Source organism: Salmo salar, chromosome 20, assembly GCF_965601325.2.
Source record: "Salmo salar chromosome 20, fSalSal1, whole genome shotgun sequence".
NCBI classification, from domain to species: Eukaryota; Metazoa; Chordata; class Actinopteri; order Salmoniformes; family Salmonidae; genus Salmo; species Salmo salar.
Window position 1 is genome coordinate 39,408,284 of NC_138310.1, and position 16,129 is coordinate 39,424,412.

A 16,129-nucleotide genomic window follows, 5' to 3' on the forward strand; every position below is an offset into this window, starting at 1 on the left:
GTATATGTGCTTTCATGAGCAGGGGGACCTTGCAGGCACTGCAGGATTTCAGTCCTTCACGGCGTAGTGTGTTAACAATTGTTTTCTTGGTGACTATGGTCCCAGCTGCCGTGAGATCATTGACAAGATCCTCCCGTGTAGTTCTGGGCTGATTTCTTACCGTTCTCATGATCATTGCAACTCCACGAAGTGAGATCTTGCATGGAGCCCCAGGCCAAAGGAGATTGACAGTTCTTTTGTATTTCTTCCATTTGCGAATAATCGCACCAACTGTTGTCACCTTCTCACCAAGCTGCTTGGCGATGGTCTTGTAGCCCATTCCAGCCTTGTGTAAGTCTACAATATTGTCCCTGACATCGTTGGAGAGCTATTTGGTCTTGGCCATGGTGGAGAGTTTGGAATCTGATTGATTGATTGCTTCTGTGGACAGGTGTCTTTTATACAGGTAACAAGCTGAGATTAGGAGCACTCTCTTTAACCTGTTTGGTCAGGGCTAAACTTGGTGGGTGTCTAAATAGCTAGCCGTGATGGCTGGGCTATCTACTGAGAATATTGCAAAATGTGCTTTCACCGAAAAGCTATTTTAAAATCGGACACCTCGATTGCACAAAGGAGTTCTGTATCTATAATTCTTAAAATAATTGTTATGTTTTTTGTGAACGTTTATCGTGAGTAATTTAGCAAATTCACCGGAGGTTTGCGGGGGGTATGCTAGTTCTGAACGTCACATGCTAATGTAAAAAAGCTGGTTTTTGATATAAATATGAACTTGATTGAACAAAACATGCATGCATTGTATAACATAATGTCGTAGGTGTGTCATCTGATGAAGATCATCAAAGGTTAGTGCTGCATTTAGCTGTGGTTTTGTTTTTTGTGACATTATATGCTAGCTTGAAAAATGGGTGTCTGATTATTTCTGGCTGGGTACTCTGCTGACATAATCTAATGTTTTGCTTTCGTTGTAAAGCCTTTTTGAAATCGGACAGTGTGGTTAGATTAACGAGAGTCTTGTCTTTAAAATGCTGTAAAATAGTCATATGTTTGAAAAATGTAAGTTTTTGTATTTTTGAGGAATTTGTCATTCGCGCCACGCCTATCATTGGATATTGGAGCAGGTGTTCCGCTAGCGGAACGTCTAGATGTAAGAGGTTAACCTGTTGGGGCTAAGGGGCAGTATTTTCACGGCCGGATAAAAAACGTACCCGATTTAAACTGGTTACTACTCTTGCCAGAAACGAGAATATGCATATAGTTAGTAGATTTGGATAGAAAACACTCTAAAGTTTCTAAAACTGTTTGAATGGTGTCTGTGAGTATAACCGAACTCATATGGCAGGCCAAAACCTGAGAAGATTCCATGTAGAAAGTGGCCTGTCTGAGAAGTAGTGTTTCATCTTGGCTCTTTTTATTGAAGACTGAGGATCTTTGCAATAACGTGACACTTCCTACGGCTCCCATAGGCTCTCAGAGCCCGGGAAAAAGCTGAACGATATCGAGGCAGGCTCTGGCTGAAACACTTTATCGCTTTTGGCTAGTGGCCGCTCAGAGTACTATGTGCTTAGGCGCGTGCCCGAGTCGACCGAATGCTTTCTTTTCTTTTGTCTGTTTACCTAAACGCAGATTCCCGGTCGGAATATTATCGCTTTTTTATGAGAAAAATTGCATAAAAATTGATTTTAAACAGCGGTTGACATGCTTCGAAGTACGGTAATGGAATATTTAGAATTTGTTTGTCACGAATTGCGCCATGCGCGTCACCCTTATTTACCCTTTCGGATAGTGTCTTGAACGCACGAACAAAACGCCGCTGTTTGGATATAACGATGGATTATTTTGGACCAAACCAACATTTGTTATTGAAGTAGAAGTCCTGGGAGTGCATTCTGACGAAGACAGCAAAGGTAATAACATTTTTCTTATAGTAAATCTGACTTTGATGAGTGCTAAACTTGCTGGGTGTCTAAATAGCTAGCCCTGTGATGCAGGGCTATCTACTGAGAATTTTGCAAAATGTGCTTTCACCGAAAAGCTATTTTAAAATCGGACATATCGAGTGCATAGAGGAGTTCTGTATCTATTATTCTTAAAATAATTGTTATGTTTTTTGTGAACGTTTATCGTGAGTAATTTAGTAAATTCACCGGCAGTGTTCGGTGGGAATGCTAGTCACATGCTAGTCACATGCTAATGTAAAAAGCTGTTTTTTATATAAATATGAACTTGATTGAACAAAACATGCATGTATTGTATAACATAATGTCCTAGGGTTGTCATCTGATGAAGATCATCAAAGGTTAGTGCTACATTTATCTGTGGTTTGGGTTTATGTGACATTATATGGTAGCTTGAAAAATGGGTGTCTGATTATTTCTGGCTGGGTACTCTGCTGACATAATCTAATGTTTTGCTTTCGTAGTAAAGCCTTTTTGAAATCGGACAGTGTGGTTAGATTAACGAGAGTCTTATCTTTAAAATGGTGTAAAATAGTCATATTTTAGAAAAATTTAAGGTTTTGCATTTCTAAGGTATTTGAATAACGCGCCACGGGATTACAATGGCTGTTGAGTAGGTGAGACGCAAGCGTCCCACCTAGCCCATAGAGGTTAAACAAAATACAATAAACATACAACGAACGTGAACTACGTGGTGCTGAAAACAATATCCCACAAACACAGGTGGGAAAAAGGGCTACCTAAATATGATCCCCAATTAGAGGCAACGATTACCAGCTGCCTCTAATTGGGAACCATACAAACCACCAACATAGAAATACAAACGCTAGAAACCCCCCTAGTCACGTTCTGACCTATACACCATAGAGTAGGGCATGACAGCTAGGACAAATGCAGCCTACATTTTTTTCGGTTTGGATGATTGTGTTATGCTGTAGATACTTCTGTGAACGTCTGAACATTGCATCAAAAATAAACTGCTCACATTCTGGCCATTACTTTTTAAGGACTGTGTTTGTGCAAAATGTTTCTGAAAATACAGTGTGGCTAGCTCAAATGCTGATTGTTGCGTCATTCGAAACTGCCCGTTCTAAATAAGTCCTCTAAATAAGCGTTCTAATCACACCGGTTTGATCGTACGCTTCAGGGACCACTGTAGAATGATCACACCCGTGTGTGTGTGAAGGTTAAGTTAGCTGGCTAGCCAGTTCAAATAATGACCACATCATATAGTTGACAACATCTTAACTTGAGCTAATTTGTATTCATTATTACAGGAAAATAAACTCACAACAAGATCATTATTTACAAGTTGATGGCAAGCTAATTGTAGGAAAATACCTTACGGTTGAGAGTGTGACAAAATAAAAGCAGGGCATTCTGACTGAGAATTTTAGAACTTGGATACCATCTCTTTGGCCTAACGTTCTATCCTAATTTTACTTTGGTGCAGGTCATGTTGTTCTTCACATTACCGTCTCTGGTTAACAAATACTATATGAAATAAAAGCAACGTTTATTTATCACATTCTCAGGATACAGAAAGTGTAAATGGTACTGAGAAATGGTACCTTGCATAGTGGAGTCTTTTGTTTAGACATGTAGCTAGCTAGCTAGCTAAGCAATTAACTATAATCCCAACTCATAACTTTACTACCCTGTATGAATCAGCAGGCAGCTAACCAACTAGATTCAATGATAGCTAGCTAGTTAACATTAGGCTATAACTATCAATGCCAATGGCTCTGAGATACGAATGATATTAGTACACAGATCATACACATAACATTAGCTAGTGAGCCAGCTAGCTAACGCTAGCTACCTATCTAACAGTACGCTTTAACTTCCAATGAAAATTACTTTCTGACAAAATTTGAAAAGTATAATATCTGAAAATGGAGCTAGCTAGACTCTCTTACCTGGATGAACACTTATCCTTCTCTGTCACGGATGCCATGGTTGCCCTTAGTTTGAAAATGTAATCCGGAGACAGGTGCTTTATACAGCCTTCTGTGTGTTTTCTTTTTGTCTCCCTCCGCCTATTTGAAATCAAACACCAGAATTTTCTCCATCTCCTTAGCTATAATACTCTGCTTTCACTGGGCATTCCACTGATTTAAAAACCCTGTCCTTCAGAAAGTGGAGAGCAACACTTTTGCAGTTATTTGTCATATCTTGAAAAAAAAGAAAGGATACCTACACATACTGAGCAGCCATTGTTATAGATAGAAGCGAGCTGCATGGCAGACCAATCTGAACTCATCTCTTGGCATGTCCAGCCCATCCATGATCTCAACCAATCATGGCTAACGGGAAGGTTCATGCATTTTGATAAAAAAATACATGTTTATGTTCAAATGCCTCTCCTGTGAAGTGGTGACGTGCGACAAATGCCTAGTTTCCTGAAACGAGTCACATATTCTTCCAATGCAAACTTGGATGTGAAATGGTTGTTCTTCTGATACAACTGAATAAAATTCTAAACACGTTAAGCCTGTTGGGGCTCGGGGGCAGTATTGAGACATTTTGAAAAAAATATGTGCCCATTTTTAACTGCCTCCTACACCAACTCAGAAGCTAGGATATGCATATTATTAACACATTCGGATAGAAAACACTCTGAATTTTCTAAAACAGTTTGAATGGTGTCTGTAAGTATAACAAAACTCATATTGCAGGCAAAAACCTGTGAAAAATAGATCAAAAAAAAATGTGAATTTTGTGACTGTACTATTTAGTGTCATTGTTTTATAGATACCATAGTGAGAAAGGATTCATTTCGCAACACCTACGGCTTCCACTAGATGTCAACGATCTTTATAAAGTTGTTTGAAGCGTCTATGATAAACAGAGAGCAAATTAGAATCCAAGGAAGTTGACATGTCATCACTTCATTTTTTTGCGCCTGCGCATAAATCTGAGAAACGTGAGTTTTGTCTTCATTGTTTATCTAGACATAGGATAGGTTGTGTGAAAATATTACTGATGTTTAACGTTAAAAATGGACCAAAAGATTAATGCTAAACAACATTTGACATGTTTGAACGAACATAAATAGATTATTTACTAGGTTTTTTTAGCTTTTCGGCGTGATTTTACAGTCCCCCCACCACGTTTTGTGGGAGCATAATGAACGCTAAGTACTTGGTGTTATTTGGACATAAATTATGAACTTTGTCAAAAGAAACCACATCTGTTCCGGACCTGGGATGCCTTCCGGACCTGGGATGCCTGCCTTCTGATGGAGATAATCAAAGGTAAGGGGATATTTACAATGTTATTATCGATTTTAGATGATGCTAACTGTATAGCATAGCCTGTTGTTCTTAGCATAGCACCCCGTTTATTGCAAAATGTGATTTCCCAGTAAAGTTATTTTGAGATCTGGCCATTCGGTAGCAATTACGAGATGATAATATATTATTCTTTGAATGACAATATTATAATTTACCAATGTTTTCGAATAGTAATTTTGTTATGTTCACCGGAAGCATTTCAGAGAAGAAAAAAATCTGAATTTCACGCTACTGTAAAATGCTGTTTTTGGATATAAATATGAACTTGATGGAACAAAAAATGCATGTATTGTATAACATAATGTCCTAGGAGTGTCATCTGATGGAGATTGACAAAAGTTAGTGCATAATTCAAGCTGGTTTCTGCTTTTGGTGACGGCTGACCTTGAATTGAAAATGGATGTTTGTACTTTTGTGGCTATGTACTGTCCTAACATAATCTAACTTTATGCTTTTGCCGTAAAGCCTCTGAAAATCGAACAATGTGTTTAGATTAAGGAGATGTTTATCATTTAAATTGTGTAAAATAGTTGATTGTTTGAGAAATTGAAATTATTAGATTTTTGATGTTTTGAATTTCCAGCCTTGTTAGCAATCCCGGCTCGGGGTTCATTGCTAACCTGTAGCCCCAACAGGTTATTAAGGGCTGTATCTGCCGTCCACTCTGACATCAGACTGACTTCAACACACATGACTTCAACACATAACAGTGCTCTCTATTACTCTCACATACAGTATATGGTGATATATGTCAATACTCACAGATGTAGTAGTACTCTCTGCCCGGTCTGAACTCAAAGCCAAGAGAGAAGGGGGTGAAGAGCTGGAACTTCTCGGAGAACTTGAGTGGTCCGTTGGGGGAGTGAGGCCTGTTACACTCCCAGCGTTTAAAGCCCTTGGCCGTGTGGTCACACGTACTGTAGCCGTCGTAGTTGACCATGTAGAGGACGTAGCGCTCCATCCGCTCCTCCGGCACCGTGTCTTCATAGTGGGGACAGAACACATCCAGGTAGTCGTTTATACACACGTCAATGTGGTAGTCTCCACGGTGGAACCTGATTGGACAGAAGACAAGGAAGAGAACGTTAGTGTTTGGAAGACTGATGAAGGGCTTCAGTTACAGATGGAATGGAAGATAAAATCAGCAGTCAGTCAGAATGACTTGATTCCCCAATAACATTCGTACACCATTGAAAGTGCCTCAAAAACTTTAAGTTTAAAAAAACGTTTTAGGGAGAGGGTAGGAGGGAGGGAGAGAAAAAAAGAGGGAAGGAGGGAGAGAAACAAAGGGTTTGAAAGTGCCTCAAAAACTTTACAATTATTTATCAATTACCAACAACAGTACATTACATAACAGCCCCAAGAATTTAACAAGGAAGTGACTTTACTCTGCACACCCTGATTTAGTAGTACTTTAAAAGTAAAAGTAAAATTCATGGTGCACGCGCACACACAACAGTCATGTTAACATTTTCTCAATGTTATACAGTATGTTGATTCACTTGTTTAGATGTTTATGAGCGTAGGTTGGATCTTTCAACATTCTTCAGATATCCCTCAGAAATGTGCAAGCAACCGTTCTTAACATTTGGCTTTAGTAAACGAGGAGGTTTGTCTATAAATCCATCCCAGGAAATTTATGCACACCACTTCTCTACAACATGATGTATCACACACTAAAGAATCCAACTTGGACAAAATATATCTCTTTTGGATGCCAGCGCTTCGAAAAATTACTTTTTCCTTATTTACTTCTAGCATTTTGAAAACTCAGAGAAGATAAATTCAGACATCAGAGGATTCCAGAGTCCACGGGGTGGTGTGAGATAGTTGAGGCTGTAAATGTCAAATACAGCGTGTGTTTTCCCCCAGAAGGCTGTGCATAGAGGCATGTTTAGAACTCCACTGATCCACAACATACTACCCAGGGTCATGATGTTCTAATTCCCTCATCTGAACATACACACACACACACGCACAGGCACAAGCTTACACAGACACAAACAGACACACACACAATTGGGTAGGTTACTTTCTAAATGTAATATGTTACAGTTAATAGTTACCTGTCCAAAATTGTAATCAGTAATGTAACTTTTGGATTACCACGAACTCAGTAACGTAATCTGATTACTTTCAGTTACTTTGGGATTACTTAAGTGGCATTGGAAGAAGACAAAAATGTATATTACCAATTGAACTACTGCCAGATAAATCAATGTTAGAGCTCACATATTTGGCCATAAATGGATGGTGCATTTTACTTTGTGGGTTATGTAGGCTTCTAACCCATTGCTTTCTACTTCCAATAGAGATAATACAATTATTGGGCTACATATGTACATTAAAAAACAAAGTCTGACAGATTTTCAGTCTTTCCAATTAGGTAAATACCCCTTGAACATCAATAATAAGACAATAATATGGAAATATACTGTATATTAGTTAATTTGTTTTACCTCAATATAACCCCAAAACAAAGGACATTTTAGTCTGCTATGTTGTTTAGGTTGTTGTCATGGAGAGCTGATTGGGCTCATTGCTTCAAAACATGGTTGAAATATAAATGCTGCTCTAATGGAATGGCATGCTTTGAATTCTACCGAAAAGTGCTATTTGCTTAACGTGAAAGAAAGAATTCTATAATACATACTATGGATAGGCCTCTTGTTTACATTTTTGTTGGTGATACTATAGAATTAAAAACTAGAACACTTAATTAATTTGAAATAAGATTTCTATGCGTGAAACTTTGATATCTCGATAATTTGCAGCTGTTGAAGTCTTTCAAAAGTGTACAAGTTTAAGCATATGTTCATTAGGCCTTTAGAATTGTTTTTTTATCGGTACAAATTAGACTGAGCAATCAAAGCCCACTCATGGTCTTCATAAATTAAACTTGTTTTTGACAGTATGTGTGGAGGAACTCCCTCAAACTATTATTCCACAGGTTGGGATCCACGCTATGCAGCTGCAAGAGCACATTTTTCTGGCTGTCCAGGGGTCGCATAAACAGTGATTGATAGGCAGCTTAGCCTACACTTCTTCAATTCAATCATTATTGGGGTATAATACACCTATACATTTGTGATCAGTCATCCACAACCATATAATTGAGAGGGCAGCAGTGTGATGCATATCATTGCTATGCAGATATCAATAATAGGCCCATAGACTACAACACCCCTGTCGTCCTTACCTCCAAGCGTTTATTCAAGTTGGTCATATAATCTTTGATGCCGACAGCAGTTATATCATTGGAAGACATGGGCTGGACTGTAGGCTACAAAAGCCTATTCCTGCTCTTTTCCCGCAATCCATCAAACACATTTGTGTGTCATCTTAGTGGTCTCTGATGTGGTCAGACTCGCTCAGGCAGAACAAACTTAAACTTGCACCTTTTTTCAATGCTGAATTGAATGTCATTGAGAAAACAGAAAGGTGTCATTAAGTATTTTTTTGAAAACAATCTTTCTGAATTTCAAAGTAATCCAATAAGTTATCATCTGGTTTTTCAAAAGTATCTGTAATCTGATTACAATTTTTTATCTGGTAACGTAACAGATTACAGTTTCTTTGTAATCCGTTAATCCCCAACCCTGGACACACACACACACACAAGCATGCACACACACACACACACTAATGCACACATAGGCTCAGGTCCGAATTCCTCTTTGATTTGTCTACTAACAACTGTCTGACCATGCTTCAGAGCAATTAGTGTGAATGTCATTAGAGCAGTTGGCTGAGGGGAGGATCTGGGGCAAGCTGACTCTAACTTCAGGTTGCTGACCCTAACTCAACCCCTGAAAAGAGACTTTCATTCTCTACCTAACCTTTGCTATGTCTGAACCTGAGAAGAGGTGGATTTTTAATTGAAAACCTCTCTGCCTTGTACATGGGACTCAGACAGCACTTAGCACACTGTCCTTCCTCTCGTCTATACTTCATCTTCTACTCCTCATCTCTCCTTTTTCCAATTTCTCTTATCCCGTCCCCACACAAATTCTCTCTCTCTCTCCTTCTTTCCTCCCTCTTTCTCCTCCCTCCCTCTACTTCTATCCTCCCTCCCTCCCTCCCTCCCTCCCTCCCTCCCTCCCTCCCTCCCTCCCTCCCTCCCTCCCTCCCTCCCTCCCTCCCTCCTCCTTCCCAACCTCCCTCCTTCTCTCCTCCAACATTCTCTCCTCCCTCTGACAGATTTGGCTCTACAGCCAAGGAAGCAGACTGCCTATGATGTTACGATGATAAAGGTGGTCAGGGCGCATTATTAATCACACTCTGATGGGGACAATCACACACACACACACACACACACACACACACACACACACACACACACACACACACACACACACACACACACACACACACACACACACACACACACACACACACACACACACACACACACACACACACACACACACACACACACACACAGCTGCTTCATTCCTCCCCAGTTGTTAGTGGACAGGGACAGGGGGAGAATTGCCTTTGATAGTCCATCTCTCTTTGTGGAGTATCACGTTCTATCTGGAAGCCTTCACTAACACAATGTAAATATTGGAGAGTGGGCTAGCTTGAGGACTCTGTGACTGACACCATCTGTTCGGTGTGTGTGTGTGTGTGTGTGTGTGTGTGTGTGTGTGTGTGTGTAGTATGTAACATGTGTGTATGTACGGTTGTGTGATGTTTATGCTAGCGTCAAATGCTGCTTTCCTGTGTTTACTCGTTCAGAATAAATAGCTGAGTGAAACTGTTTACCTTTCGGGCAGCATCTCATGTGTAACATCTCATTTAAAACATGTCATTGCAACCCACAGGCAGAGTAATACATCTCCTCTGGCTTAAATGTCACTGACTTAATAATCTCATCCTCTCACAACACACATTTCCGCTGCTCAGCCTCTCTTCTGTGTGTATACATGGGTTTGTTTGTGTGTACACATTATGGTTTCCCTTCACCCCCCCAGACTACTTCCTGTGTGTGTGAGTGTGTGTGCACGTGTGTGTGCGTGCGTGTGTGTGTGTCTGGTATGTGTGCGTTTGTGCATGTGTGCGTGGGTTGGTGGATCTCATAGTTTCCCTTTGAAATTCAACTTTATTATGGATGAATGTCTATTTTTGACATATTAATTCCACGTGGTTACAGGGTTAACTCCGCGTGGTTACAGGGTTAATTCCACGTGGTTAATTTCACGTGGTTACAGGGTTAATTCCACGTGGTTACAGGGTTAATTCCACATGGTTTCAGGGTTAATTCCACATGGTTACAGGGTTAAAACAGAAACAACTCAAAGGGTTAAGTTTAGATATTCATTCCGATTGATTGGGGCTATGGTTTGGGGAAGGCTTAATGTGCTGATAGTGCCACACATTACAAAGCAAGGCAGCTGTGGGCTAGTGTCCTCAGCCAAAGTCAATCTACAAATACCCTACTAGTTCAACATCTTAGAGACAGATTGTTGTACCTATGTGTACCAGGGAGTAAAACATAAAATATCTCTCAAATACCTCCCTGTTGAGTGACACACACACACGCACTCCACTGGTAAAGTAGAAAGCCTGACCAGTCCTTGATGCCCTGATCATTTAACAGGGTAATTAAACTGACAGTGGATGGCAGTCTAATTGTCAAACCAATATAATGACATGTATTTGTTATGCTACAGCTGTTACCAGAGAGATCCAGATAACCACACAGTGCTGGGGAGGAAATGGGCTCGTGTGTGTGTGTGTGTGTGTGTGTGTGAATGGTGTTTAGACATTTTATTACAAGCTGATTACACTGCTCAAACACATCCCCCTCAGCAGGGCCGAAAACCATCCTAGCCACTTCCTACGAACACACGAACACTCTCTGAGAGTTGGGAGAGCTGGAACAGTAAGGTGCATGCAGGGTAAGGTACCGTGCCACACCAGTCCCTGATTGGCTTATTTCCATTTCAATTACACAGTCCATTGACACACACACACCTCACCCAAATGAACTCCCATCAGGCTCTGCTCAAGAGCTCAGCTCAGCTCCAGCCGCTGGATAGATGGAGCGAGGACGACAAAAAGAGAGAGGGAAGAAGGGAGAAAAAGAGAGCGGGAATGAGGGAGAGAGAGAGTGAGGAAGGAAGGAGAGAAAGAGAGAGGGTAGGAGTGAGAGAAAGAGAGAGATTCAAACCAATCACTTTAAGATAAAAGGAAGATATATTTAATGAAAGTGAAATCATACAATGGAAGGGCCAGAGAGAATGTGAGAGAGAACGAGAGAGGCTATCCCACCTGTGTAATGAAAAGGGAGAATAGCCTTTCATTACATCCTTCTCCCCCACCAGCCCCATGTCTCCCTCCTCCTCTCTTCCTCCCTCTCACCTCCTTCTCTATCCCTCCCTCTTTCCCTCCCTCACACCTCCTTTATTCATCCCTCCCTTTCTCTCTTTTTTATTCATTGTTATATTGTATTATACCTACAGACTCACACAGTAGTCCCAAACTTTGCTACCTGAAAATGTAGCATTTATCAATGCATATTACCGTATGAATGTCAAGGCAATTCAAAGGCCACTCAAATATACACAAAAACATAAACACACTTGTACATGTAAAGGTACACATGCATATTATACACACATACACACACAAACACAGCAGCTCATAACCCCAGATAAGTGCTCCAGCCGCTGGCGGGTACACAGAGCTGATAGATTAATTTGTTTCAGCCCCAGTGTGTGTGTGTGTGTGTGTGGGCGTGTGTGCGGGCGTGTGTATCATACAACCTAGAGTAAAGGATGACTTGTTGATTTGAATCGACAGTGAATGTGTTTAGCCGAGGGCAGCTGAACTTTCTCTGACCCCGGCTACAGCACACACTAGGCAACAGGAGTCAGAGCAGTTGGCTAATTCTGGTGGGACAGTTGGTTTGTAAGGAGAATGAAAGAGAGGGGAAAAGGAGGTGTAGTGTTAAGAGGAAAGACAGTCGGATAAGCTGTTTCACTTTCAAATGTATTGGCAGAATTGATGTCCCTTATATAGCATTAACCGTGAAGCCCACATGGATTTGGATGTGACTTTGATAGGGGTGTATAAAAGGTACACTCTTAGAAAAAAAAGGTGTTATCTAGAACCTAAAAGTGTTCTATGGCTGTCCCCATAGGAGAACAATTTGCATAACCCTTTTTGGTTAGGGGTTCAACATGCAACCCAAAAGGGTTCTACCTATAACCAAAAAGGGTTCTCCTATGGGGACAACTGAAGAACCCTTCAGCAACCCTTTTTTTCTAAGAGCGTAGAGGATGACTTAATTTCCTCCCTCCATCCCCCGATATAGACGAGAGAAACAAGTGTAAAACACAAGGCAGAGCCGGTGAAACATTCCCACAACGCTTTGGAAACTTTCCCCAGCGCTGCTCTGACAGTCACTGGAGAATGTGACAGGGCCATTTATGATGTGAGAGCCAGCTACATTCCCTGCTGTTTAACTGGCCTACTGATTGACAGGGAGAGGGGAGAATTAGACACATAGGGTTACCATATTACCTTCTCTGGGGTCATTTGCGCACACACAAACACACACTGAGTTTTACTGAGGACATGTGTTTCTCATTTCTAGATGGTACTCCTGGATCGCAGCAGGTGTGCAGGCTTGTATAATATACTGGACGTCAGAGAATAGCAAGAAAGGCTGCTAATGGATTCTCTCTCTCTCTCTCTCTCTCTCTCTCTCTCTCTCTCTCTCTCTCTCTCTCTCTCTCTCTCTCTCTCTCTCTCTCTCTCTCTCTCTCCTCTCTCCTCTCTCTCTCTCTCTCTCTCTCTCTCTCTCTCTCTCTCTCTCTCTCTCTCTCTCTCTCTCTCTCTCTCTCTCTCTCTCTCTCTCTCTCTCTCTCTCCCTCTCCCTCATTTAGGGGGGTTAGGTCTGGGACTTGGCAGCTGTCACTTGTACAGAGGGGATGTGCTGTTAGGGTATATAGATATTGATGACGTACTGAAGGAAGTTTTAAGATGTATTATTTTCCTATATAAAGCTCATCGTCAATGTCAACAGTGTGTGTGTGCCCAGTTTTTATCTCAAGCTGGTGTTGATTGACATATACTGTATTGTTGGGCATGGGAACATGTATGTTTTATAATGACAAACAGTTTAGCGACAAAAACCTCAGCTCTCGGCTTTATTTTGCTTTACTCAAAGATGAGGGGATGTAGAGAGAGAGGATGGGGGAGAGAGAAAGAAATATAGGGATAGAGAGAGAAGGACAGAGATATATATACTGTATAGAGAGAGCGAGAGAGAGAGCGACTGAGAGGGACAGCAATCAAATCAAATTTGAATGGTCGCATACACATATTTTGCCGATGTTATCGCAGGTGCAGTGAAATGTTTCTGATCCTAGCTCCAACATTGCAGTAATACCTAACAATGCAAACAGTACACGTAGATCGCGAAAATGAAAAATAAAGAAATTAAGAAATATGTGTATGCGAATGAGCAATGTCAGAGTCTGGAATATAAATACATATACTGTATATGTATATAATGGTGTGTATAGACAGTATGGACAGTATATGAATAGAACATGTTCAGGGCAGGGTACTGGGCGAATGCCGGCTAGTAGTGACAAATTAAAAGTCTGATGGCCTGGAGATGGTGGTCCCGTGTGGCTCAGTTGGTAGAGCATGGTGTTTGCAATGCCAGGGTTGTGGGTTCAATTCCCACGGGGGACCAGTATGGAAAAAATGTATGAAATGTATGCATTCACTACTGTAAGTTGCTCTGGATAAAAGCCTCTGCTAAATGACTAAAATGTAAAACATGAGATAGAAGCTGTTTCTTAGTCTCTCGGTCCCAGGTTTGATGCACCTGTACTGTCTCTGCCTTCTAGATGGTAGCATGGTGAACAGGATGTGACTCGGGTGGTTGTTGTCCCTGATGATATTTTTGGCCTTCAGGTGACACCGGGTGCTATAGCTGTCCTGGAGGGCAGGCAGTGTGCCCCCGATGATGCGTTGGGATGACCGCATCACCCTCTGTAGAGCCCTGCGGTAGCGGATGGTGCAATTTCTGTACCAGGCGGTGATACAGCCCGATAGGAAGCTCTCAATGGTACATCTGTATAAATTCTTGAGGGTCTTAGGCGCCAAGCCGAATGTCTTCAGCCTCCATGAGGTTGAAGAGGCACTAGAAGGAACTTGATGCTTTTCACCCTCTCCACTGCAGCACCGTTGATGTGATGGGGGCGTGCTCTCTCTGCTGTCTCCTGAAGTTCACAATCAGCTCCTTCATTTTGTTGCCGTTGAGGGAGAGGTTATTTTCCTGGCACCACTCTGCCAGGGCCCTCACCTCCTCCCTGTAGGCTGTTTCGTCGTTGTTGGTAATCAGGCCTACCACTGTTGTGTCATTAGCAAACTTGATGATTAAATTGGAGACTTGCGTGGCCAAGCAGTCATGGGTGAACAGGGAGTACAGGAGGGGGCTGACCACGCACCCCTGTGGGGCCCCCGTGTTGAGGATCAGCGTGGCGGAGGTGTTGTTGCCTACCCTCACCACATGGGGTCAGCCCTTCACGAAGTCCAGGACCTAGTTGCAGAGGGAGGGCTTCAGACCCAGCGCCCAAGCTTAGCGATGAGCTTAGAGGGCACTATGGTGTTTGAAGGCTGACCTGTTGTCGATGAACAGCATACTTACATAGGTATTCTTCTTGTCTAGATGGGATAGGGCCGTGTGCAATGCGATGGTGATTGCATCATAGGGAAGAGAGAGAGAGAGAGAGAGAGAGAGAGACAGAGACAGCGACAGAGACAGACAGAGGGAGAGGGAAAGGGAGAAGGAGAGGGAGGGAGAAGGAGAGAGGGAGGGAGAGAGAGAGGAAGATGGAAGGAGAGAAAGAGCCTGCAGTGACATTGTCTCCTGCTTTATAATCTGATGGAGGCTCTTTGCCTGTGAGAGCATTGTGGATTAAGGTATTAGACTTCTGTTGCATATCGATTTGCCCATATCACACATGGAGGAGGAGAGACAGCGTAATCTTAAGGATGTCCCAGGACACACACACACATACAGTAGTATGAAAGATCCAGGCTATTTGCAGGACAAAAACAGAGAGCCCAACCAAAGCTTCCAACAATTAAGGGAGCTCAAGCCCCTGGGTGTGTGTGTGTGTATGCGTGTGTGTGTGCATGTGTGTTTGTGTGCATGTGTGTACTTTGTATGTATGTATGTATGTATGTATGTATGTATGTATGTATGTATGTATGTATGTATGTATGTATGTATGTATGTATGTATGTATGTATATATATATTTTGGTATGTGTCACTGTAATCTCATCCTGGTCTCTCGATCACTGTTGACACTGTTTCACCAGAACTGAATGACCAATTTAAGGCATCATCAACTATAAAGCGTTTCAACCTCAGTTAGTTTACTTATGCAACTTGTCCAAACATGTCTCAAGCTGAGATAGATGTGTGGTAACAATTTATTTAGATAGTCCGTACATGGTCCATCTGTAGATGCTCTACGGACTATCAGTAACATTCAACTAACTGTGTGGCCAGATGTCTCTTGAGTTTTAGATGAGTGGTGAAAAGGACAAACATTTCCAGGTACCTTTTGTATCTAAACACTGGGAAGTAGCAAATCACTCCGGGTTCCATACTAGTGCTGTTTCCTAATAATCACACATTAACATCTACTCTTTCATAAACTTGTTGGAAAGCGTGTGATTCTTGTAGAAATACCTTGATTGAAATGTTCTAAGAATCTCTGAATGTGGAAAAATATTTTAAAACAAGACCTGAACAACTCAAAGTCAGGTAAGATAGAGAGATGAATGCAGTGTTTATGATTGGCAGGTCAACCGTGTTACAAGTCAGTATTTGACATCCATC

At 41.6% G+C, this 16,129-nt stretch overlaps 1 protein-coding gene across 2 annotated transcripts in view; it reads right to left on the reverse strand.

The window, feature by feature from the left end:
• LOC106580594 (ephrin-A5) overlaps positions 1–16,129 on the reverse strand; it is a 234,665-nt gene that overhangs the window by 46,309 nt on the left and 172,227 nt on the right. For both annotated transcript variants that reach the window (XM_045703319.2, XM_045703318.2), the window contains exon 2: positions 6,014–6,306. In XM_045703319.2, the coding sequence (XP_045559275.1) occupies positions 6,014–6,306 (293 nt within the window). The remainder of the gene's footprint in view (positions 1–6,013; positions 6,307–16,129) is intronic.